Source organism: Stegostoma tigrinum, chromosome 27 (assembly GCF_030684315.1).
Source record: "Stegostoma tigrinum isolate sSteTig4 chromosome 27, sSteTig4.hap1, whole genome shotgun sequence".
NCBI lineage: Eukaryota > Metazoa > Chordata > Chondrichthyes > Orectolobiformes > Stegostomatidae > Stegostoma > Stegostoma tigrinum.
In genome coordinates, this window is record NC_081380.1 from 22,055,486 (window position 1) to 22,082,776 (window position 27,291).

The 27,291-nt window shown below is 39.8% G+C and overlaps 1 protein-coding gene across 1 annotated transcript in view; it reads right to left on the bottom strand.

The window, feature by feature from the left end:
- Positions 1-23,569, bottom strand: part of LOC125464571 (carbonic anhydrase 4) — a 39,973-nt gene extending 16,404 nt beyond the window's left edge. The window contains exons 1-6 of the mRNA XM_048557097.2: positions 23,286-23,569; positions 12,520-12,555; positions 8,951-9,124; positions 5,792-5,937; positions 1,520-1,612; positions 708-774 (exon numbers count right to left, since the gene is read on the bottom strand). Of these exons, the coding sequence (XP_048413054.1) occupies positions 708-774; positions 1,520-1,612; positions 5,792-5,937; positions 8,951-9,124; positions 12,520-12,555; positions 23,286-23,346 (577 nt within the window). The 5' untranslated portion in view covers positions 23,347-23,569. The remainder of the gene's footprint in view (positions 1-707; positions 775-1,519; positions 1,613-5,791; positions 5,938-8,950; positions 9,125-12,519; positions 12,556-23,285) is intronic.
- Between the last annotated feature and the right edge of the window lie 3,722 nt (positions 23,570-27,291).

The window sequence follows — 27,291 nt, forward strand, 5'->3', positions numbered from 1 at the left end:
AATATAGAAATTGGTAAGCTTAGTGTGTCAAGTGTCCAGTTACCAGATACATTGTGGGTAAAGGATTATAAAATAAGGTTAAGCTAATGCAGCGATTGCTTACCAACAACATTAGAGACAACAAATTAACTGCTTGTGCAGTGCTGTGGGCCGATGGCATAGGCAATCTGTTCTTTGAGTGCAATCAGTTATTCATCAACAGAAGCAGTTCCTCAGGCCTTTGTTACATTTTTGAGCCTATGGACACGGGATATTATCTTAACTGGAAGCAGCAAAAGGACAGGCTGATTTCCCTCTTTGATAGGCTCATCCAATAAATGATCAAAGCTGTACTGGAAACTCCAAGACAGTGTTGTTTGGAAACAGGTACCAAAACCCAACTGGATGGCAGTCCAGTTAGCAGTGACTTAAATGGCTGCTATCTGCAAAATGCAGCCCTGGATCTAACCACCAGAGAGGAGGGATAGCTCCCCACCTTTGGCACAGCAGCAAAATTGGTGTCACTTTCACAGAATTCCAGCCAGATGCAGCAGGACAGCTCAGAGATGAAAATATTGAGTATGAGAATCAACAAGTGAATTAAAAATCATGAGCCAGAATAACTTGGGGATTGCTAAAATCAAAAAGGACAAAGGTAATTGGACGGATTGGAAGATAGAATCAGAGACAGAAATAGCTGAAATTTTTATGCTGATTTTAGTACTTACCAGGATTTGAAACTAACTGCAGAGCATCGATGAGGACATTCATTTCTTCATTATTTTTAGTTGATTCCTATAGAGAGGCAGAGAAATAAGTCAAAGCAACTACAGCAAGGAAAAATAATTCTAAAACATACTATTGAAAGGGAAAATTGGTGTGGAATGTACAGGGGAAGCATTCCTGCTATTGCTGGTCTACAAGTAAGGCTCTTGATATATGCTTTCACCCCATGTAACTTCACTTCAGCCCAATACCCGAAATATCCAGCCACTCACTGATAAAGCAGGTGCTTCCATCCTCACTAAATACTTATCACTAATCCAGCTCAGAGATCAGGTTGGTTAGTCTCCCTTATTAAACCTAGAGGTGGGTGAGTAGCAAATTGGTTCATAAGGCACGCAGAATTTGACCCGATTTAGCCAACCACCATTATTAATATTTCTTGCAAAATGAGTAGAAAATTATGTCTAGGCACAAACATGAAGAAAGACCACTTGAGAAAATAGCAATAAGAGGCTAGTGCCCTTTCAAACACCTCACATTATGTCTCAATGGTTTCAGGAACACATGCATACCAACCTCTCCATTATCAATTGAATTGTTGGCTCGGCTTTCGTAAAAGTATTGTATTTAATACATAATAGATGCATTATCAGTAACTCACTTTATATTCTGTTTTCTTTGAATTTATTACCAAACATTACATGTTGTTCCACAGTATGCTTCAGTGAAAATGTTTCAGCCATGATACTTTATCAGAACTTACAGAAGCAAGCCCCACCAGTGGCAGTGTAATTACCTGAGAAAGAAGACTCACCTCAAATAAAAATCCCAGCACAGCCACACCATCAGCATTTTTAACAGCATCTTCGAAAGAATCGTATTTTTCATTATGGTGGACAAGATGCATCTACACAGGACAGATTCAGGATGGTTACAAGTAAATCACAGAATGTTGCATATAGTTAAAATTGTTCACAGCAAGATTGCACCAAAATCAGAGGGCAGAATCTGCCCAGGCCCCGAACAGCACTTGCATTGGTGAATCAGTTGGGAAAATGAGGAGGAGATCGGAAAAATAAGATTCTAAATTTCAAGAAATAAGAACTCTAATTCTGCAACCACATTTTGAACTGCATGTGGGAATCTCACTAGCAAGTGGTGAGAAGCCTATCTGTATCTATTTTCACTCCTTTAATATCTGACTTCACCCCATTAATCTAGTTTAATTCTCCTATGGACTGGATACAAACTGTTCCCAGAAAGAAAGTCTGTGGGTACCAGGTGATTCCAGCTCACTGTTTGCCCCTCCCCCAACATCTCAAGGCACTCACAATGGGCAGTTCACTGCATGCACCCTCCGTACAGAGGCTGGCATTAGGGATGTATCAGCCTCATGTACCCTCATCTCCATACCACTGGCACTTTGCAGTGCATCAACTACATTGTAATGCTCCTGCCAGGACATTTTGGACAGAGGGACAGATGTCCAACTCACGGATTGGACTGGGGTACAATTTTCCCCACACTTGCTCAAAGTGCTCAATCACTTTGCACCTACTTAGATGCTCATAGCATCTCTATATACCTTGCCTTTTGGCCCTTTGCCATCTCAGCCAGAGCTTAACACAGCCTTTAGCACAGTCAGAGACAGACAACTTATGGTGGGCAACAGTGATCAGTCAAGGTGATGGTTACATTGTTGTACAGCACTATGCACTGTCAATATCACACCTACAGCATGTTCCAGCTGCATAGGTAGCAAACACACTGTATGTGCTTCAAGCAAAGTCTAAGGGAGACAATCTTAGTTAGGGGGATCCCGACAAAATAAGTCAAGAACATCAACTGGCAGCAGTCTGGATCAGGGGGTCAGTATTACTACAGTGCAGGAACAGCAACAGAAGAACATAAGAAACAGAGGTAGGAGTTAGCCACTCAGTCAGTCTCTGAAGCCTGCTCTGCAATCACAAGATCATGACTTCACTGCCACAGGTCTCAAATCCACTTTTGTGCCAGCTCCACACAGCCTTCAACTCCTTGATATTTCAAAAATTTATTTACCTCCTCTTTAAATACTTTCAGTGATCTAGCTTCCAAAATTCTTTGGGGGGGGGGGTGGTGTCGATATTTCCTGTGCATCTCAGTTTCAAAATAAAGCATCCATTTAGTCAATAACTATGTCCCCTAGCTCAAGATTCCCTTGTTTATTTAGACATTCTGGTTAAGCCAACACCCTCATCCCACGAATCAGTCTGGTGAATCTCTTTTGACCTACCTCCAGTATCAATATATCCTTTAAGGATGAGGACTAAAACAGTATACAGTACTCCTGGTAGGTCTCAGCAACATTCTGCAAATCAATGCCTATATTTCTATTTTTAACCTCTAATCCACTAGCAATAAAAACCAAAATTCCATTTTTCTTCTTAATTACTTGCTACACCTGAATGCTAACTTTATGTTTCATGTGCAAGAACATCTAAAAATCGCTCTACAGTGCAATTGATTGGAATCTCTCTCCATTTAAAACAAAGCCTGCTTTTTGATTCTTACTACCAAAGCGCACATCCTCACACTTTCCTACATTAAAGTCTTTCTGCTAAGTTTTTGCTCACTCAGCCTACCTAAATCCCCCTGCAGATTTCTTGTCTTCATCACAACATGCTCTCCTACCTATTTTGTATCATCTGTAAATTTGAAACAATATATTCTGCCCCTTCCACTGAGTCATTAGACTATTGAATTCCCAAGACTGATCCTTGTGGCAATCTGTTGGTTATGTCTTTCCAATCTAGAAAAGACCCAGTAATGTCAACTTTGTCTTTTGTGTTAACCAACACTCAATTCATGCTAATACATTACTTCCAATACTGAGAGTTTCTATTTTGTACTTTTAACCTTTTATGTGAAGCCTTATTGAATGCCTTCTAGATCCAAATACATTGCATCTACTGGCATCTCAGGAGCACAAAAGCTGCTGGGCCTGCTGTGTTCATCCGGCCTCACATTTTATTATCTTGGATTCTCCAGCATCTGCAGTTCCCATTATCACATTGCATCTACTGGTTACCTTCATCGACCCTACTTATAACATCCCCAAAGTTGTCAAAAATTATTTTACAGAATTATGCTTACTTTGTTTGATTATGTTAACTATCATTACAATCATTGTAATGCTACTACCAAGATATGTTACATAGAGGGACAGATATCCTGCTATTGTCCTGCAATTTTTTTTTCCTTAAGAATACACTCTAGCATTTTCCCAGTAATAGATCTTTGGTTAATTGGAATATAATTTCCTGCTTTCTGTCTCTTTTCCTTCTTGAGCAGGTTCCTTCATATTGGCAGTTTTCCATTTCACTGGATTCCTCCAAAAATCCAGTAACTTATTCAATATTTTAACCAATGCCTCCATTTTCTGCAGCCATGTCCTTTAAAATCTTTAGATGCAGGCCACCAGGTTCCGGTAACTTGTTTGCTTTCAGTCCCATCAGTTTGTCAAATAATTTGTCCCTTGTGATTGATACAGTTACAAGACCTTTCCTCCCATTAGCATCTTCTGATATCTGAGAAATGTTGTTGCTCCACTGTGAAGACTAATGTAGAATATCGGGTTAAATTAAAATTTCCCTGTTCCTCCTTATCAATTCCCCAGATGCATCTACTAAGAGTCCTACACTTACTTTAGCTACTTGCTTTCATTTTAAGTACTTGTAGAAGCTGTTGCTGTTTGCTTTTAGATTTCTTGATAGTTTACTTTCATAATCAATTTTCTCCCTTTCTTAAATTAGCATTTTATAGTGATCCATGCTTGGTTTCTAAAATGATTCTCAATTGTGTGACCTACCACTAAATTTTATCACTTTATATGCCTTATTTTCTGATTGGATCCTCTCCTTGACCACTATTGTTAACCACAGGGGGTTCATCTTTCTCACTGAGTCCCTCGTTTTGACCAGAATAACTTTTAACTATTATGAAAAAACAGACTTAAATGTTTGCACTGGCCAACAACTGAACTCTCCCTTTGTCACCGAGAGAAAATTCTTCAGAGAATGCACAAACTCCACACCGACACAGTCACCCAAGGCTGGAATCAAACCCAAGAGCTTGGTACTGTGAGGCAGTAGTGCTAACCACTGGGCAATGTGCCAGCCAATCACACATTGATGAAACAGACTTTAACAATGAAGGCCTGAAGGAGCAAGCAGCAACCTGTGCTGCCAAGTAACTGCTCAAATTTCATGTTGGGAACTGGGGCCATCTTGCATCTTGAAGGGATGGTGAGCTACTTAGAAAGGAGGAGAGATTCATAGAGATCAGGGTCATAGAGTCATACAGCAAGGAAAACAAACACTTCGGTCCGACCATATTTTCAAACTAAACTAGCTCCACCTGCCTGTGCTTAGGCCATATTCCTCCAAAACATTTCTTATTCATGTACTTATCTGAATATATTTTAGGCATTGTAGCTGTACCCACATCCACCACTTCAAGAGGTTCATTCCACGCCCAACACTGTAAAAATGTTACCCATTATGTCTTTTTAAAAATCTTTCTCCTCTCACCTAAAAATATGGCCCTTAGTCTCGGAAGATCTTAGGGAAAAGACCCTTGCCATTCACCTTATCTATGCCCCACAATTTTATAAACCTTTATCAGGCCAGCCCTCAAACTCCTTTACACTGTGAAAATTGTCCCAGCCTGTCCAGCCTGTCCCCGTTCCCAGCAACATCTTGATAAATCCTTTCTGAACCCTATGTTAGCTATTAAATGAGACATTAATAAATGGAAATAAAGGAAATCACTAATCATTAGTGAGATTCAGAACTCAGCTCTAAAATCTTCAAGGGTAAAATCAGAAATGAGGTTCTTAATCTTGAGAGTCAGATCTTTTCCATTCCACCAGTGGCAAAACAATTTACATTCAACATCATTACCAAAGCAAGAAATGGAAAAAGAAAGCAAGAGAGAGATCAATTAAATTTTGAAATTAAAAAAACTGCATTGTGTCTCTAACCTGGATTATAATCTGTTTTTAGTTACTGGATATTCAATTTTACTGAAGATTTACATAACTTACCTCCATGGGATATTGTTCCCCATCTATTGTATGTTCTGAACCAGGATTAGATACTGTTCCCCAGTGATAATGGAACTGTACTGCCTTGTATGTATTTGGAAGGTTTCCACCTTCGATGGCTATGTCTCCATTTAATTTCACAGTAACTATACGCAAGAAACAAGAACAGCAAAATTAATGGAAAAAAAATCAGCCAAAACTATATTATAATTGGCAACTAAACCCCAACTTTTGTCAAAACGTATGACATTTCCAAGTTTCTTGTCATGATTTGACATTGCCTCCCATTTCTAACTGCCACATCCATTTTTATTGCCAACAATCCAAACAAAAATATGAAAAAAAGGCACATGATTTATTTTTATGTTCCAGTGGGTGTTGTTCTGGCCTGCTGTAGCATTACCCAAATGATTAACCTTGGAAACTTCAGGGAAAGCATGTGCACATGTATCATCAACACATTTTGGAACAAAACCTTTATGGAATTGCCTAAAATAGGCTAGGAATAAAAGGGTTTTTGGGAACAAATATATAAAACAATTAAAAATTGCAACGCAGGCTGATAAAGCCATTCAGTAAAGCAATCAAATAACTGGAGATCTTGTGACGCAGTGGTTGTGTCAAAAAGGTCCATCTACCCTAAACATGTGTTGTAACACGCCTGTTTTGCTTTTTAAAAAAAAACAATGAACTCATGGTTCATTTGTAATTGTAAAGCAAATAAAATATGTTAACCTTATACAGAAAGGCCAAGCCTGATATTCTGCTTGTAGTCCAGGTTCACTATTATATGAAAGGATGTAGCGAGATTGAAGAAGATTAAAAAAAAAAGTCCAAAGGGTGTTACTGAGAACTGACATTATATCTATCAGCAAAGACTGAACAAACTCAACTCTTTTTACTAGCAAAGACAAGGCCAAGGGGCAGACTTAATATAAGGTCTTTAAAGTTATGATACCCTGGCTCCAGTAAGAATCTAGGAGTTATCACCACATTGAGTAGCTAAGTTGAATAATAGATATATTTGAGGAGAAACTAGATAAACATGGGAGGGAGACAGGATTAGAAGCTTAAGATAATTGGATTTGATGGGAGGGTTTTTTGTGGAATCAGGTCTATTATGTGATACAAAGCGTACAACACAGAGCAGGCTATATAAAGAAAAGCCTTCACCCTAATGTCAAACAAGCCAAGAAATGGACTTTCTAAGCTTTTCAATCTTAGTTTGTTCTGATGACGGCATAATGGAAATACTGCAAGATCACACCTCTGGCAAGGGCTTGCAAACAGCCCATGAGTTTGCAATCTCACTAGGCTGTATGCAAGGTTCCAATGGGAATACAAGGCTTTGTAACACTTACCTTTACTATTCTGCTTGTTTAGAAAATGAAATCTGTTCATCTTGCAGATTAAAACAAGGTAAAGCAAATTGCTGGTCCATCAGCTCTAAAGAATACTGTATTTCACAACTGATACATGAGAGAGTTGGCCTTGTAGTTACTGAAGCTAACCCTAATCTTACTCAATGAGGACATGGGCCACGGCATATGCACACGCACAGCTTTCCTCACCAGATTCAGAGCACTGGTCACATTTCAACATTAAGGCAGAGGGATTAAAACATTTTTCTTTATTTTTACAATTCCTCACACTAACTGAATGTACTGATCACCAGTAATCATAGCTTTTTCCTGTCAGCTGCTCCACAGCTACCACTTGCTTGTGACCTTGTTCTTCTTAATAGTTTGATTGAGATGCTGATCTCTGATGTAGCTCATATTAATATTTTGTAAAAGAGATTGAACAGAATGAGCCAACATTCACTGGAATTTAGGTAAGTAAGAGGAGATTTGATTGAAACATGAGTGTCCCTTAGGCTTTGATAATCATTGAAAGTAAGGGGGTACTTCCTTGGCAGAGAGCCTAGAATTCAGGAACCCTGTCCCAAAAGACTACATCAGTTGTTTAAGATGAGAAAAATTTTCACTCAAAGTTGGCAAATCTTTGGAATTTTCTCTGGGAGGGCTGAGTGCCAGGATATTCTCAGCTAAGTGCAAGAAATTTTTGGACGCGGTGAAAATAAAAGAATATAGGATTGGCTGTGAAAGCTGGGCTTGAAGTAATCAGTGATCTTATTGAAGAGAGAAGCAACTTAAAGGGAAATCTAGTCTAGTTCTCGGCTTGTTGCTTATATTCTTTTGGTGTGCCCTGAAACTTCATTCCATTGAATCAACAGTGGTGTCAATGAATGAGTAGATCAGATGGAAAAATGAAAGAGTGATTGAATCATACAATGATACTACAAAAGGAGGCTATTTGGCCCATTGTTTGTGTACCAGCTACTTAAATACTATCCATATTTGTGCCACTCTGCTGCTTTATCAGTGCAGAAAGCCAATGGATTTCACTCCCACCCTCAAAACCATTAGCAGGGAAGTGAAAAATTTCATTTGATGTCGTCTTAAAGTCTGTTGCTTCCGGCGTTCCATGTGTTATACAGGGGATTAGAGGCCTGAAATGGTTAGTATTGAGAAGTGCAATATGGTGATAGCACAATCTCAAGGCAGGGGAACAATTTTGGATCTCAAATGAGTAAGACCTAATATCAAGATCTCCCTCATAGACTCAGTGACAATGTCTATCACACGAGAGTAATGTGGAGCTAGTTGTTGTCATGCAGTTAATGACATTCTGTTTAAAACAAGAGTTTCTCCTTGTTAGGCCAGTAATGGTTTATCCTCTACCGCACTCAACCAAGCAGGCCCTGTACGTCATTTCCATAGAGGATGTTGGCAGAAAATCTACCAGATAGATCCAACATCATGGTGAACCGTGGACACAAACTTTCAGAATAGCAATTTGTGCAAATACCACTGTACACTTCTCTCCACACTCTGATAAAGAACAGTTTCTGTCCCTTCACCTATTTCATATCCATACTTCAACTTTCATCACACAAACTTCATTTTTGCTTTTTTAGCATTGATCAAACATCTTTTGAAAGTCCTGATACATAACATCAATCACACTACCCTCATCCCCCTTGTCATTAGTTCAAAAAACAAATTGGTTAGCAATAATTTATCTTTTAAAAAAATCCTCATTCACAATTACCCCTTGTTATCCTCCACTCTGTTGGAATGAATGTGCAGAAATTACCTGTGTGACCATTGTTTGAGATCTGCCAATTTTGTTCTGTAGCAACACGATCATAACCCTTAAAGATAATGGGAGGCAAACTTCTATCAAGTTTAGCTTTCTTGGTTACAATGTTGATGGGAGACTGTTTATTCAGGCCACACACTGGATAGTCATTCTTCCAGGTGATGGGTCCTAAAAGGATATGACAAATTGGTTAGCCATGCACAAAGTGTTACAATGGTTAATGTTATTATTGCTCAGAAATAGCATCATCTCTACACAGGTAAGTCACAGATACAAATCAGACTCCAAGATGGAATCACCTAGCCTAAGTTGACACCTTAGCACAAAGGGGCTCACACACAGGCAGGAATGTTGTCCTTTGACAAGATATTAAACTAAAGGCCATCCGGAATTCAAAGATCTCATAACGACTTGACAAAAGGCATAGGATCTGGATTAACATTTAATGTCCCAACATCCCATTGAGGAGGTGATGGCCTAGTGGTATTATTGCCAAACTGTTAATACAGAGACCAAGATAACATTCTGGAGACCCTGGTTCAAACCCCGCCACAACAGATGATGGAATTTGGATTCAATAATTATCTGGAATTAACAGTCTAATGATGACTGTGAATCCATTGTTTTCAATTATTGAGGAAAAACCTGTCTGGTTCACTAATGCCCTTGAGGGAAAGAAACTAACATCCTTACGTTGTCTGGCCTACTTGTGATTCCAGCAATGTGGCTGACTCTTAACTGCCCTCTGGGCAATAAATGCTGCCTAGCCAGCGATACCATCATATGAATTAATGGGGGGGGGGGGGGTGGAGGCAGGTTCCTTGGTCATTTATCTCAATGCTATGTATAGAGAGTATAAACTGCCTCCAGAATTTCCCAGAAAACAATAGTGACTGGCCTTCAAGACAGTAATTAAGTCACTGGAGAGCAGTTTTGGGTTCTTAGTACTTATTCATTCAAGAAAGTCAGTAACTGACTTTGCAAGAATATTTGTTTGCAACTGTTAGAGCAGAGTTAGTTAAGTAGTTGAAAACAAAACATTTCAGAAGAATAATTTGGGACTCAATTAGTTGTAACTAAAAATGGAACAGGCAATTGTACAAATTGCATTCTTATTTACATTCCACTTCTTCAGAGTCAAATCATTGGGCACCTCATTACTTACAGAATTAGAAAATCTAATTATCAATTAAAATAAATGTTAACATTACCACATAGTCAAACATGTATAAAAATATATAACAATGAGCAATATTGGTATCACAGAATCGTCAACATGACTTTGCTAGAGGTAGAGTTCTAAATTTTATTCACTACTGCCTACAATTCACATAACTTTGACCTTGGAGTCCATTAGCCTGGAAATAAGTGATACACAAATCAGTCAATACATTTGCATCAAAATCCATTTTCAGTAAATTTTGAAATCATTCAGATGAGCAACTAGTCCAAGTATTAGCAATGCTTGTGTACAATGAAAGGATATCCCCAGAAGCACTAGTTAGAACCTTACCAGAACCTCACCAGACCAGCAACAACCCTGGGCACTAGAGAAGATTGAAAAGTGGGTTGATTTTTAATTTGGCTAATACAAATAATTGACAGAAAGAGGAGTTTGATTGTAGCACAAAATTATTTCTACACTGACTTTCCAGGCTATCAACACATGCCACAAAGTAGAATAATACTGAAGAAAATAAACAATAACAACTGCAAGCTCAGCCAAATTGAAGCAGTACAGAGTTTGAACTGAATGTTCTTATTGTACATGATGGAAGTTTTGCATCCCTATGACAGTAATTTGTCTACCCAGGGTGCAATTGTTTTTCCTATAACTTCACAAAAATACTTAAAAAGTAATAAGGCATCTTTAAATTTAGGAGTTGTTGTGTCAGAGATGTACTGCACAGGAACAGACCCCTCAGTCAAATAAGTCCATGCCGACAAGATATCCTAAATAAATCCAGTCCCATTTGCCAGCATTTAGGCCATCTATTTCTAAACCCTTCCTACTGACATACAACATCTAAAAGGCAGCTGGATGGGTAGTTGTACCAGTCTCCACCAGTTCCTCTGGCAGCTCATTTCACCCTCTGCATGAATAAAATTTCCCTTTTAAAAATCTTTCCTCCCTCACGTCAAACCCATCCCTCTATTTTTGGATGCCCCCATCCCAGGGAAAAGACCTTAGGTATTTACCCTATCCATGCCCCTCATGATTTTATAAACATCTGGAAGTTTGCCCCACAATCTGTGCTCTGGGGAAAAATAGCCCCAGCCTATTCAGCCTCTCCTATAGCACAAACCTTGGCAACATCATTGTAATTTTCTGAACCCTAAGTCTTACAATATTGTTCCTGTAGGAACAGAGACCACAACCGCACACAGTATTCCAATAGTGGCCTAACCAATGACCTGTACAGCCACAACATGACCTCCCAACTCGTTTACTCAATGTACTGACTAATAAAGGCAAGCATACCAAATGCCATCTTCACTATCCTATCTACCTGCAACTCCACTTTCAAGAAATTATGAATCTGCACTTCAAGGTCTCTTTGTTCAGCAACACTCCCTGGGACTTTAGCATTAAGCATGTAGGTCCTGCCCTGATTTGCCTTTCCAAAATGCAGCACCTCACATTTATGTAAATCAAACTCCATCTGCCACTCCTCCGCCCACTGGCCCATCTGATCAAGATTTCATTGTACTGAGGTAACCTTCTTTGCTGTCCACTACACCTTTAATTTTGATGTCATCTGCCAACTTACTAATGACACCTCTTATGTTCACATCTAAATCATTCATATAAATGAAGAAAAACAGTGGACCCAGCTCTGATCCTCTGTCTCTGTCATCTATGTGCACCATTCAATGAGTCACCTCCCCTATGTCCCTCAGTCAACTTGTTATTCAATTTTGTTCCTGCGAAGCATGTCAAGATGTTTTCCAAATTTGAAAGGCATTGTACAGGTATAAAATGCTGCTGCTGCAAACATAGTTAAAGTGCTGCCTAGAACTGAAATACTGTACTGGGTTAACTTGACTGTGTTATTGTTAACAGAATCTTGTGACAGCACAAAATATACCAGAGCTAAACAGAGTAAACGTGAAGGAGAATAAGTGAGTCTCAAGGTTTTGTGGAGCTAGTCAACCAGAAGACAGAGTTTTTAAAACAAAGCCAACCTTGATATGCCTATTGTAATCTATCATAAAAGCCTCTTCAGTTAATTAAAATCAAGATTTATTGGTTGCATTCATGAAATGCTGCTTAATTCAAAAATCAAAAAAATAGCACCTGAATGAGGGAGTCTAATGTAAACCTGCATCATATAAAATACCGTTCAAACTCTGACAGCCCTTCGGCTTTAACATGTTATTTACAATTTCCTTACACTATTTGTCTCTTTTTTTTTTAAAAAGTGAATAACAATAATCTCAAAATTTCTGGGCAATGGGTTAGTGCATTGAACAAGTTTGTGTTACTGCATATTTTATAACACATGTTACAGTCTACTACCTTTATGCAGACTACCACCAATAGAGTGATGTTAAATCCTTACCACAGCTGATGGCCTGAGAGTCGTAACACCAGCGACCTAAACAAAAGCAAAACAATGTTGATTTATTTCTTAAAAAGCCTCAATTAGTTTTGAAATATTCCACAGTTATTAACCCAAGACCTCAAACGTACAATCAAAACCTTCACGACAATTTTCAAATAAAGTCTAAATTTCAGAAACATTTCCATATAATGAGAAACAAAAATGAACCGAATCTTAGGGAGACTTGGCTATATTTCCTTATTCTTCCATATTTCAGTGATAGGAGTATCATGGCTATTCATCCATTTTAAATGAGATTTAAGTTTTACCTATTTTTCGAATCAACCTGTTCAGAGATGCTATTACACACCTCTGGAGCAGGTGGGACTTAAACACAGGACTCCTTGGTCTAGGGGTAGCGACACCAACAGTATGCTACATGGAGGATCCCTCACTCTATATGCTTTGTTTATCCACAAAAATACAAGCAAAAAATTATAGAGCGAGCAACTGCATTAACACTCATGGCACAAAGGGCCAAATAGCATATTCCTGCTCCTATTTACTTTGTTTATACAAAGCAGTTTCTGTTTGAACTGATATTAAGAATTAAGTTCAGAGTTCAGGCTAATTTAACGCTTGGTTGATGCAGCATGAGACTCTTTTCAAAAAGTTTCACTTTTGTCAGTAACAGTTCAGGCTTTAGAGATATAAAATATCTATATCAATCAAAACTACTTTCAACCAATATTGCTGTGGGTGTGCGCTTCAGGAATTAACTATTCAGAACTTCTGTTTATTGATCCACATGCCAGAGGGATTATTTTAAATTAACCATATCAAAATCTGTCATCATTTTTACAAACTCTATTAGATGCCCTCTAAATTTTTTTGCTGTTCTAAGGAGAACAGTCCAAGATTTTCAAAGTTCTCCTCATCACTGAAGTCAATCATCCTCGATATTAGCTTCATTAGTCTTTTTGGTGCTCTCTCAAATGTATTTCCATCTTTTCCAAAACTTCTACATTCATTGCTTCTCATAACAGGCGAGCCAGAATTTTTCAAGAAGTGCCCAGGATGGCTTTCATCCAGAATTCTCTTCTCTTGCTTGGAGAGAGTGGACATGTTGCTGTTAGAGACTTGAAAGCAGCCTCAGGTGGAAAACATCAGCAGTCAAAGCAGGAAAAGTGCTTGCTGCCAAGGCAGGAAGGAAAGGAGAATCCAAAGGCGCACTCAGAAGGAAAACTTGTTGTGTTTCTTTTAGAGAAAGGCTGAAAGATGGGTTCCTCCAATCACGGCCTCATCACGTGTTTCCAACTCCCACCACTGCCCTCCCCCATGTAAAGTGGGGCCACTCCAGCAAAATATCTAAAGTACCCTTCAATATTCGAATCAGCTGCAGATCTGATGTACGCCGGCCTGTGAAAACTGTCCTGGTAGCAGGATGCGTCCTGAAATTGCTTCATCCTACTATTTTCCCCAGCTCCCACTTCTGGCATCCACTCCCAACATCACGAGGCTCAGCAAAGCTGTGGAAAAGTCCTCCCAAGCTATCAGCAGCACACTGAGAATGTACTGTTTGCCAAATTTCAGACAGTTCCTTTGTTTCTTTCCAGGCAGGAAAGATTGACTCCAGAGATGTTGAATGGCCCTTCTGTTACTTTTATACGCCATTCCTATCACTGATCAGTTACAAACAGCAGAATTGTCAATTTGTGTTATTGCAAGATTTACTAGTAATTGTTCAAAGCTTCCCAATTTTAAATGAGGAAATGATAAATAATAGGATTCGAGAGGCTAATTTCAATCTGAGCCAAAATCCAGATGACCTCTGATTAGCTAGCACTTTTCTAAACATGTTTTGGTCAGGTAATTGTGGGTGTGCCACACATTATACCACTGAGAACTAGACTGGGAGAAGAATTCTGGATCAGAAGCTCACAATACTTGTAAATTACTATTTTAATCCTGTAACTTGTGCTTTCTTTTTCTTTAATGCCTTTGAGTCCCATCAATCTCTTCTGTTTTAATTATTTTCTCTTCCAGTTTTTGTGAGCCTATACTCTGCCTATATAGCCATTAAATAATTACTAATTTGACTTTCATTGTATTAAAGGAACATTTTTCCTAATGTCTGCAAAGAAGGTTTGTTCAATATTTCTTGGTGAACAGGAAAACAAGCTGAATGGCAAGGAAAGACAACCAGGCAGTTTTTATTACACAATATTTGTAATAAGCTGCACCAAAGGAAATAAAGGCAGAAAATTTAGAGAAAAGAACAGAACTATAATTAAAAGAAAACTGGCTTGCTGAGTCTGGCCAAGTTCCCTTTTAAATTGGGTCAAGTGTGGTTCTAGTGCATGAATACAAACATGGCATTAATTTATAATTTGAAAGATCAGTCGCTCAAAAGGAGGTACTGAATAATGTAAATCAGAAAGGGAATCTCACTCTCCCAGCTTGAAATCACATCCCTCTGAGATTTCATACAACTGAGCCTTTCAGCTAACGTGCGGTAATTGAATTCCACAGCATTCTACAAAAAGTCCTCAATTGTTCAAATCAACAAAATAAATCCTATTTTCCTGTTGAAAGGCACTATCAAAATATGAGATAGTGCATCATGTACATCCCAATCAACAACATACTCAGATGGAAAAAATCTTGGTTAAAGTTGCACACATACATACAAATACACTCAGATTCACACCCACATTTTGTGTGGTAACAGTACTGATAGCTGCAACAAAGAATTGAAAACAATTCTAGATCAAAGTACTCAGGTATCTTAAACAATATCTTCCTCACTGTAAAACACAATCAGCTTTAAATACAATGCACAATACAATGTTTTGTATCGCACTTTTTATAAAAAAGGATTATCACAAACTGTGAAAGATAATAACTGAAACTGCTTGCCAGTTTAAGGCTTTCACATGTTCCATGTTGTGGCTAACTGTCACTTTATGTCTGTATCTAACTGAACAGGTACATGTACTACCTAATTGTTTCAATTTTACTAACTTATGCTTTACAATCACTGATCAAAGTAAGGGTGGGCAAAAATACAATTTGTGTAGGATTAGCGTAGAATACTCAAAACCACTTAAACAATTCTCTCATTTATCGTCTCTGTAACAGAGGCAAAAGGATACATTCAAAAGGTCAATCAATCAACGAACCGAATTTTTTAAAAAGTTCATTCATAAGATGATCTTTACATCACCATTTATTCACCAGTCCACAATTTATTGCTTCAAGCACACTGCTGTGGGTTAGGAGTCACATGTAGACCAGGCTACAGATCTCCTTTCCTGAAAGACATTAGTGAACTGTGTGGGTTTTTACAACAATTGATGGCAATTACATGGTCACCATTAGGCTAGTATTCCAGATTTATTGTACTGAAGTTTACTTAATTCAAAATTTCAACATCTGCTGTGGTGGAATTCAAATCCACATCACCAGAACATTAGCCTGAGGTTCTGCATTAACAGCCCAATGAGAGCATACTGGAAGCCATTGTCCCATATAGCAGTGGCAGGAGAGATCTCTCCAGTAGATAGTGGAGCGTACAATCAGAATCATGAAATGGAAGGCAAAATTGCTGGAGAAACTCAGCAGGTTTAGCAACATCTGTGGAGAAAAATCAAGGGTTAATGTTTCAAGTCCTGTGACCCTTACAACTTCCAAGATGCACAAGGACATAGTCATGAGAACAAAAAATGAAAGTGAGACTTTGCTTGGCTGGGTAAATCAGTGATTAGAGATGATGAATGAATATGACATTATGTGAGATCACAGGCAAAGTTATGGATGATCTCAATTTGATAGAGATTAGAATGTGGGAGTAGAATGTCAGAGATCAGCCAGGATCATGTTGGTTTAGTTTAGACCAGAGGTAAAGTAGGCAGACAAAAGGGGACAGATGAGGATGGTGTGAAGTCAGGAAATGTTACATGTGTTTTATTCAGCTGAAGAAATTGGATAGCAGTTAGGATCTGAAATCTGCAATGATTTTCCCTCTCCCTTACTCCTAATATCAAAGTACTGTCCTTTTGGTCTGAATCTGGATACAAGATACCATTTCAATATGTTCCCTTGTGTTCCTCCTGTATATTGCTTAACTATTATTTCAATTTCCACTGCTTCATTTTGTAGTCTGTCTTGAAGATACAAAGCCATTGTACCAATGTACAGTTGCTGTCAGCAATATATTATAATATATTTTCTGACACATACATCCTTCCTTTCATTTACTGTACTTCATAAAGCTAAGAAAGTCCAAAGATGTGTTGCCCAGTAACGTCCAACACCATTTCCTTTACCAAAGTAAAATACAACAGCTGCTAGAGATCTGAAATAAAAGCAGAAAGTGCTAAAGAAATGCACCAGGTCTGGTAGCATCTGTAGTATTTTGACTTAATATTAACTCTTAGCAATAGGACTCTTCTCGTGACTGAAAAACTCTCCACAGCTCCAAAGAATACACATATCAGATTTAAAATGTTAACTTTTTCCCCTCTCCGCAGACGCTACAACACATTTCCTCCAGATAGGTTTTTAACTGCTGTGATATACAATAGCTCCCAATTTACCATTACACATTACTTGTATCTCACATGTTTTGGTTTCATATTAAAATCGATCTTTAATGCATGCATTAGCCTGTTTGTTGTTGTGCCACAATCAGATGGATCTTTTCTTATAATTGGTTAAATTATTATATCAATACTTTTCAGCCGATTGGCCAGGCAGATTAGCAGCCACCTTCAATAACCATGAGCAAGCAGTGTGAAGTTTCTTGTGCTGATCCGGCTTGCCAAACTCAATGCAGCCTAAATCTGATGAATGGAAGTATTCAAACTGTGCTACCCAGGAAGAAACTACCTTTGATTTGCACCAGCTAGAATTTGATGTCAACTTTACAACCTATCAACAAAAATGCTAACTTGTGCTATAAATGAAAATTTGATCTCTGGGTTCCCCGAAGACTCATCCTCCACCTAGGCTCATTGTGACAGGAATTTGACATTGAACAATTGACCTTTGTCTGCATGCCCTGAAATTCCAGTTGTATGCTTTTGCTTAAGCTTATTTTGCAGAATCTCTGTCCCTCGTCCTGTCCAATGCATTGCTAAAGATTCATAATGCCACTCACTTCTTATATATCAGAGCTGTTCAGTAGCTTCTAGTGTTCTGCTCAAGTTGCAGGAAATGTTTGCCAATCCTAAAATAACTGTGCATTCAGAGTTGCTCAAAAGTCACATTCATTCTAATTTGAGATGTCAGCTTTGGCTCAATGGCATCACTGTTGGCTGAGTCAGAGGGTTGTGGGTTTAAGTTTCCCATTCCAAAGACTCAAACACTGATTTAGGCTGACACTTCAGCTAAATACAAATGGGTATGCATATTTCAGATCAGATATTAAACTGAGGCCACAAATGCCCTGCAACATCACTGTAAAAGATTCCATTATGTTACTTTGCTCAGAATTTGAAGAGCAGGGAAGTTTATTCCAATTTCCTGGCCAATATTTATCTTTCAAACAACATCAGCAAAAGATGATTGACTCATTTTCTCAATGATGTTTGTGAGATCTCATTGCACAAATTGGCTGTCAATGTTTCCATCATTACAACTGTGACTAGACTTCAAATATACGTAGTCGCTACAGAGGCCTTTGGAACGTCCAGAAGGCACAAAAGTTGTAGTTGTTTTTTTTCCCTCTTTTTTTTAAAACTAGGATCTCTCCTGAAATTAATCCTGGAGACTATGGGGATAGATAATCTCATTGTTTGCACTTCTGCAGTACTGTAATTTAAATATCGTGAACGGAAACTCAGACATTTTAGTTATCAGACCCTACAATAACAAGGAGAGATAATGTAAGAGTTTAAGTGACAGGCATGAAGGGTTCTTTTGCAATGGTCAGATTGCAGCATCAAGTAGCCACTACAGAGTGACCTTTAATATTAAAAATTAACATTTAGGAGAAAGAAAGAGAGCACAATTTTTAAATTTGTAAAAAGATGAGAAAAATGTCCTTGCAAATATTTAGAAGATTGAAAAATTCAAGCCAACCTATAAACCAAAGTAAATCTGCAAAGGTTATTCAAAAACACTACCCGAAAATGATCCCCATTAAGACTCAGTAAAGAAAGGCTCCCAGAGAAATTGATGGAAAAGCTAGATCTATTAAATTAAAATAAAAAGGACTAGCATGAAATTTGTAGCACAAAAACAAACAGGTCAGCCCAAAACTTCTATACCACAGGGTCTCCAACCCACGAGCTTCTTCCCACCCAGCAATAAAATATTAATTCCTTTATGCCTCTCATTTGTTTTCCACCTTCCCATTAAACGTTTTTACGCTATTTGCCTCAGCCATGATATGCTATCAAGTTTCCAATTCTCACCACTTACTTAGTAAAAAGCTGTTTTTCTTGAACTACTCATTATATTTATTCATGCACATACAATGCCCCTCTTGTGCTCCCCCACTAGTGAAAATATCTTTCCTATGTCTACCCTATCAAATCACTTCAGTGTTTATGAAAACTTTTGACTCAGAGCTCCAGATTGAGGAAATGGGACAAACTGATCTCAGAATTTAAAAAAAAACAGAAAGCAAATGGAAAAAAAGATGAGAGTCTATAGAATCCTATAAGAAGTAGCCATTACCAACATGCAAATGTAAGAGAGTGAATTACAGATGAGAGATTAGCAACAATGTTCAAAAGGGGAACACTCAAATTTGATGAAATTGTGAAGAACATTAAAGCAGCCAGGTCTTGAGAGATATGGTTAATGAGATGGGTAAGGAAGTATTGGAGCTGGAAGTAAATTACTAAATGAGATTTATGTGCCACAAGGTGACATCTTTGACAGACAAAGAAAGGGATGACAACAGATAGTGCAAAAAACAAAGTTGATGAAATATTATTTGAAAAAGGCACAGGACCAAAAATACGGATAGAACATTGAACGATTTGATTGTATAATGGTCTAAAGCGAGAGAATCCTGAAGGTAGACAGGTAAATTAAAAGACTGAACCTTATGATATCAGCGATATGGAATGCTTTGGAAACTAATGAGCATGGGTAAAGGTCTAGCCATACAAGTAGTAACAGTAGAACACCTAAAACCCTTGAGAGACAGAATTAGATGTTATAACAAATGTGATCAAGTTTATGCTAGATAACCTAAGTTATTCATTCTTCAATAAGATGGCCAAGATACCCAAAGCAGTGATTTGTAATCATTTTAAACTGTAAGATGAATGAGTCGCCTTTTAAAGTGATCTTGAACATCATGATAGAAAGAAACAATCATATATGTGAAATTGGTGAAACAAGCAAGGCACAACAGAGGCAATATTTAACCCGAGAATAAGCTATATTTAATATCTGGGAGTAAACAAAAAAAACATTTACACGTGCTTCATCAAATACTTTTACATAATCTATGCTGTTTATCACCAAAACATTACTTAATGCATTTCTGAAATCTAATATTGATACTGCAAAGATGTAAGTTTTATCCAGGACACATATTGGGACCACACACTGAGGCTCAGGCTGGAAGATGAACAATCAGACATGTTTCAAGCATTATGACAAAGCTGTGAATTGTCACCCAAATTCTTTAATCCATACACAACACTCAAAAATACTTCCAGAGATTAAAATTAGAGACAAGGATGTGACAAGCTTGCCATATCCCAATGACTCAGCACTTGCAGAATTAGAAGAGGCACTGCAAAACATCATACACCAAGTAAAATGTAGAAATTAAGAATGTGAACTGAGTATGAACACCAAAGAGATTAGAAACAACAGACTTAGAAGGAATAGATTAGAAATAACTGGAGCACCCACTGGAGCAAGTACGTACTTTTGTCTATTTGGGATAAATAACAACAGAAGATGCCAGATGAAATGCCAAAATTAGGAGTAGGATGAAGATAATCAGAAGTAAATTTGTGAAGGTGAAGGATGTGTTAACAACAAGTGAACCCAAGATTATAACAGGTGAGAAAGATGGTACATTTTAAACACTTCGATAGACTTCGGAAACCTGGGCAATAAGAGAAGATCTATAGAAGGAATACAGGACTTCGAAATGTGAATATTAATTCTAAGGAAAACAAATAAATAGCCAGAAAGAAAACATCAGCACTCCAGCCTTGAATCAGGACATAAGAGTTAGAGGGATCTCTTCTAGAAGGCAGAGAGAGGGGTGACCTGGTGTAATTTGATGGCAGATGTCACAGAACAGGTGCAGACCAGCTACAATAGATGTGAGGACAGTGCGAGACAGATGTGTATGGCATTACAACAGCACAAACCTCTCAGTAAATAGTTCCATGTAGCAGCAGACCTCAGGCTGTTCAACCTATATTGAACAGTTTTCCTTCTGGGTGTTATCCTCCAAAATCATTGTTGAACTTTCTACAGCACTTCTACAGTGTATGCTTCACATATAATATGGAGGCCAGTCTGCTACAGGACTCAGTTTCCATTTTAATAGCACCTTGTTGCACTTCACAATTAATTACTTTTGATGACCAGTGACTGTTGTTGCCTAGAGATGCTATGTATTTAAAATCTGTGTAGCTTGTTTCATTGAGTATATTCATATTAGCAGATTCTTGAAACTCTTTGCCATAGAAATGAAAGTGAACCATTCTGTATTAGTATTACACAGCTTCTTGAATTGCCTCCAGTTGATTATTTGCGGGTTTCTAGAACACTCCATCATTCATGAAATTGCTCCAACAGTACTAAAGCTAAACTGCAATAGTCCTGCAACCTCATTAGAAAGAAAGACAACTAGTGGTGGTGGTTTAATCTGAGGGTCAGCATGCCTCAGGTGAGGGAAGGGGTTAAGTAGTCCTTCATAGTAACCTCAGCCGGTACAGAAACTGAGCCCTTGCTATCTATTCGTGTAGCTGTGCATCGCAAAGCTGTTGTCCAGGCGACTCCCAACAGTGATAGCAAAAACCAGGACCGTTATACCAAACAGAGGCTTCTTGACCCTAATATTACCCTCGGGAGCTGCAGATGAGTTGACAAAGTTACAATGTTAGGATCGGTTTGGTTCCTGATTTAGTGACAGCGGTCTGAATCAACCCTGGGGAAAGTCATAGCCTCCCTGGCTGACTACCCACTCTCTGCTCAGTAGGGTAGAAACCCTTGCCCCAGCCCAGGGTTATTGAGGTCAATATCAGAACAAAGCCACTAGGAACTGGGCTGAAGGATCTTCTCTTCACCCACTTCGATGCTGAGGAACTTCCCTTCATGCCGTTCGGCTGCCGAAGTGACCAGCAAGTGCTGACCTGCTCCGAGCACTTACAGCATCTGCCTGCATGGGCCCGCTGAGGGGTCAGACAGCACCTACCGCGGCGCCAGCAGAACCAGGGCGAGCGAGAGACGGCAGGAGGCGCTATAGAGCACTGACTACTGTAAGCTTGCAAAAGCCTCCGGAAGCCTGGCAGTCCCAGCGACCTGAAAAAGTTATTGCCTTGTGTACAGCGATGCCCATCATTACAGCAGATATCTCACACAGTCGCTGTACAGTTTCTGTGCTGCTCTTGAAGTAAGAAGAAAACTCAACTTTAAAAAAATCAGAAGCAAAAGCTGGAAAAGCTCAGCAGGTCTGGCAGCATCTGTGAAGAAAAAAAAAATCAGTTAACGTTTCGGGTTCGGTGACCCTTCCTCAGAATTGGGCTGCTGAGCCTTTACAGCAACTTCTGTTTTTTTTGTTTCTGAGGAAGAGTCACTCGATCCGAAATGTTAACTGATTTCTTTCCACGGAGGCTGCCAGACCTGCTGAGCTTTTCCAGCAGTTTCTGTTTTTGGGTCCGATTTACAGCATCCGCAGTTTTTTCCGAGTCTTTTTTAACAAAACAAAAATCAGCCGGTTTAACATGAAGGAACTCGATCACCTGTTTTCTACGTTGCCTCTGGGAGGCTACGTTTAATTAACTCACACACACAATGGTACTGATTAAATGCATCGCAGTTCCTTTGTTAATTTGGTACAAATGCGCGAAATTGTTCATAGATAAACGCCATCATTACGCCGTGCAGATAGAACCCTACTGGGGTTATAGGATATTGAGGTAAGTTGGGGGATGAGGACCCGACCATACGAGTTTGACAGTGCACCCTGTGCACCAATATATTAAAAACAAAACGGGGTGACCATTTCTGAGAGAGGAACTGAACTCAGCGCCAACCAGCAGCTCCAGGTGTCCGCAGCGTTGGCCCAAGAACAGGGAAAGTAACTCCCGGATGAAATGACCGCACAGTCACAATTGTGCAGAGCACTGAATGACTAACGGCGGGGAGGTGACCGGCTCCTGGCCTCGAGATTTCAATCATCAATTTCCTTTGGTTATTCTGGGCTACCTGAACATCTGCATTAAACTAATTAATCCAAACTGCCGAAGATAAAAGAGGAGTTCAAACCGACAGCATGTGGGGGACGGGTAGCACTATATTGTAACACCAGCTGAGTAGATTGTGCTGTTGTAACTCGGGCTCAGTCCTGCAGCGCAGGTCCCTCACTGCACCTGCCCACGCCATTGCAGCACTTCCAGCTTCATCCGAAAATGGTCAGCGCCAGAGCTCCCAAAGTGGCTCCCACCGCGCGCGCGCGCGCACACACACGCACACGCACACACACACACACACACTTGGACCTTTTGTTATACAAATGAATAAAAACTGATAGGAACCGTCTCCAATTGAAACATTACCACGAACAGGAGACTTACTTGCTTCCAAAGTCGGCAAGGGCAAACAAAAGCTCAAAAGCAACAAGGATAGAGAGTGCATTCTCTCGTCCTTACTCTCCTTTGTCAGCTCCTCCTGTATCAAAAGTGAGGGATGCAATGGATTTGCAGGAACTGAGAGCTGACTCCCGCCTGGGGGCTTTTTAATGTCTGGCCGGGACAGCCACAAGATGCCGAGCTCCTCCCCCTGGATCCACCTCTCAGAAAATTCCCTCAGAATGGAGCCGGCACCAGGGCGCAGTGCGGGAGGGGCTAGCGATCTGAGTTCCGGGCGCTGGGGTTATATTGATGGCTTTTCAGATTCAGCTCCGCCCGCAGGACGATCCCTTCGTCAGTTTCCAAGAGTGCGACTGAGCTCGAGTGGCGAGGTTGCAAACGGCGCTCCTTAAAATAAAACACTTGTCAGTTAGAGAGCGGGGCAGAGATGCAGAAGCCCTTCATTAGATTCAATCTGCACTGGTTTCTAGCCAGCATCTCGCCTCGTATCACTCTTACTCTTTCACTGCGAGGAGAGAAAAGTGATTCTGACCTGTGAAAATACGTGCAAGTCCAAAGCCATGGTCTCAGCGTCGAGTCATAATGCCCGTGTTGGAGGGGACTGGGGGCGGGAGGTGGGTGTCAACTGGAAAGTGGGACTGTGCCGGACTGGAAAGACTAAAGTTCATTCTTTGCTGTTTGTTCCATTCTGAACCAACGTGAAACAACCTGGACTCTGACTTCGAAACTATAGTTGTCGGATATCTATCCTCTCGGATTTTACCAAGACATTGCAGCGAAAATCCCGCCTACCCTAATCATTCGACACAAGTTGGACGTACACAGAACACGTTTCCCTTGGAACAATAAATAAAACTTAAGACTCACAAACATTTCTTTAAAAAAGAAGCCTATTCAGGCAGACTTACAGCTCGGGATGGGACATGAATCCCATCAATACCGAGCCCAACCACATCACCCCTTGCACCTCGATATTTTTCCCAAACAACTTGATCAGAAATTTTCCACACAGCCCTGAAGGAGGTGGAAATTGGACCCCAGGCCTCCTGGCTCTGAGGTGGGAGAATAACACTCAACAAAAACCTTTGCCTAGATTTTTCATGTATTTAAGCCGCTAGACGAAGCTCCACCTGGTGTGACTGGATCCTTCAGCATGTGAGATTCTATCTTTAGGTGGGAAATGTGAAACAGCATTCTGAGAAAGCTATGAGGATTGATTAATATCTTGCTAATAAACTGCAGCTCTGTGAATCGTGCCCGCCCTACTTTGTGCAAATCAGCAGGCTTCCAATCTGATTTCCTATCTTTTACTTTCTTTAACGTGTGGGATTTTATCATTTGCGAGGGCAGATTTTTGCGATACATGTTACGAGGAGCAAGGCGTCTAAATACTTCCCCGTTATGTGTCAGAGTTTATAGACCAGCGGTGAGCGTGAGCTCCAGGCGGTAGTTCAGTGGTTGGGACTCGGGTTCGGATTCCACCCTCGGTTTGTGTGGAGTTTGCACATTCTCCCCCTGTCTGAGTGGGCTTCCTTCCACATTCCAAAGATGCGTAGGCTAGGTGGATTGGCCACGCTAAATTTTCCATAGTATTCAGAGATGTGTAGATTAGGGGGATGGGTTTGGATGGGATGCTGTGAGGATCGGTGTGGACTTGTTGGGCCGAAGGGGCTGTCCCTGGGGGATTCTATGATTTGGAAGTAGCTTGTTCCTATTAGATTCCTCCATTAAAAAGTGCGACTTATTACTACTCTATTGGAACCGTAAGGACAAATATTCTCGTTATATGACCAGTATATTGAGCGTTGTAAAGTCAATTTTCGCCAATCATCTTCCCCTCGAGTGGCTACTGAATTATGTTCCATGCTTTTTATAAACGACACTATCACACAAGTGATTAAATGCAAAACACTGAAAATTAAATGCGATTTTAATTGAACTTACATTGAAATATTAATTTTTATTTTAAGTACCAAGGTGTTGTATCATAATCACGGGAGGTTTATTTAAACAGCAGTTCAATCTGTCATGTGTAACATTACCCCCAGGATTTTCATGGACATGGTTACATCATATTGATTGAAGTAATTTCTGTGAGATGTTTGAATGCCTTTCTACTGCCTTTGAGCCTGGAAAGGCGGCAGATGTTGCAATAATCCATATTCTAAGTTTACATGGAGCCCCTGATCTGGACATGTCTACCGGTGCTCTGAAACACCCCAAACACGCCAGATCATCGTCATAAATGAGGAAAAGCGGTTCACCTTCTCAGACCCACCTCTTCCAATGGATCTTGCCCAAGACGCATTTCAATGGATTAAAATATTTCCGGAATTTCCAAGTGAAAGGGAAGTCTCAGCAGTTTCTAACAGTGCATGGCTGACTTCAATCGTTACGACATGAATCGGTATGAGGTCGATATTTGTCACCGTCTGAATCAGGTTCCAGATCATCTGCCGCTGACATCCTTCTCCGCGGTCTGTTTTTTTTGCTGCATCTAGACTTGACTATTTCCAATGCAGTGCTAGCTGGTCTCGGGGTCGTAATATCTTTAAACCTGAATTAAACGTCTGCTGCCCCTGATTTAACCCGCACCGAAACCCATTTACTTTTCACTGCTGTTCTTGCTGACACGCGGGGCAAATGGTTAAGCCAAGCTCCAGTTTAAAATTCCCACCTTTACTCTTAAATCCCTCTCCAGCCCCGTCTTCATCCTGTCCCTGCGGCGCCAGCCCTGCCAGCTTATGGTCTTTTTTTATGATCGCAGGTTTTAATCAACCCCATCACTGGTGAGCTGTGCCTCCAGCTGCCCAAACCATTGGCTCTCAAAGTCCCTCATCAACCCTATCGTATCAACCCTCACTTACCGCCATAAAACCAGAGGTCAGGCTTTTGGTCATCAGTCCTCGTATCCCTTTAGGGGACTGGGACGCAAACTTTGTAAATGCTATTGTGAAGCGCTAAGTTTAAGTAAGTGTACGGCAATTCATTACCGAAAGTCCGAAGTACTTGTTGAGGTAACAATTGCATTCTGGTGTGGCGCATCCCACTGTCATTCATGTGTATTTCTAAATGAACCTGTTCACAGATGTTATGCCACACCTCTGGATCATATGGGGCTTGAACCCAGGCCTCCAGGCTCAGAGTTAGGGACACTTGCGCTGCACCAAAAGAGCTCCACCCCGCTCTAAAATGTGTTTTAACACATCCCTGAAGCAGATGATACTTGAACGCAAGCCTTCCGAAGTCTACCACAGTAATGAACTAGTCGAGAGTGGGCGCTAGGAAGCCCAAGTAAAATCTGCTCTTGACCTTAATGGCGCCTATTCATGTTGCACCACCTCAGATCAGCAAATTCCGCCAACAGCTTTTTTTTCTGCATGTTTCAACTATTCACTAGATATATTCCAAAGAGAGCTTGACGTTCAATTAAAGCACAGCCACAATCCTATACCAATGCTTACTTGGGCGAAGTCAGAACTCTGCTAAAACTATGAAAGGTATGAGTTCTAAAACATTCCATGTGACAGTGTTTCAGGGCTGTTATGTCACTTCTCCCTTAAAATCGGACACAGAGTTTATGATGTACACTTAGGCTTTCTGAAACGCAGCGAAAACTGTTTGGACACAAAGTTTATGTGCCTGGAGAATAATTTGCATTTGGGTTTAGAGTAATTCGTTTTATCCAGCACCGCACAGGTTACTATCAATTATAAATTGGAGAGCTCCACAGTAAGGTTTCCATCATTGTCTATAATGTGAATGGTGTAAAAATATATTTACTTCACTCAAGTACAGATATCTTTTTCGATTGACTTCATGATTCTCCTCTCTCTTCACACTTTATCAACATATGTATTTAACAATCTAAGTAACCGAAAACCGCCGGAGACCAAATAAAACCTCAGATTTGAGTTCCACAGTGTCAGTAGACCTTATGCTGAAACATTGTGCTTAATTCATGAAATACACAAATTGATCAGAATTATTT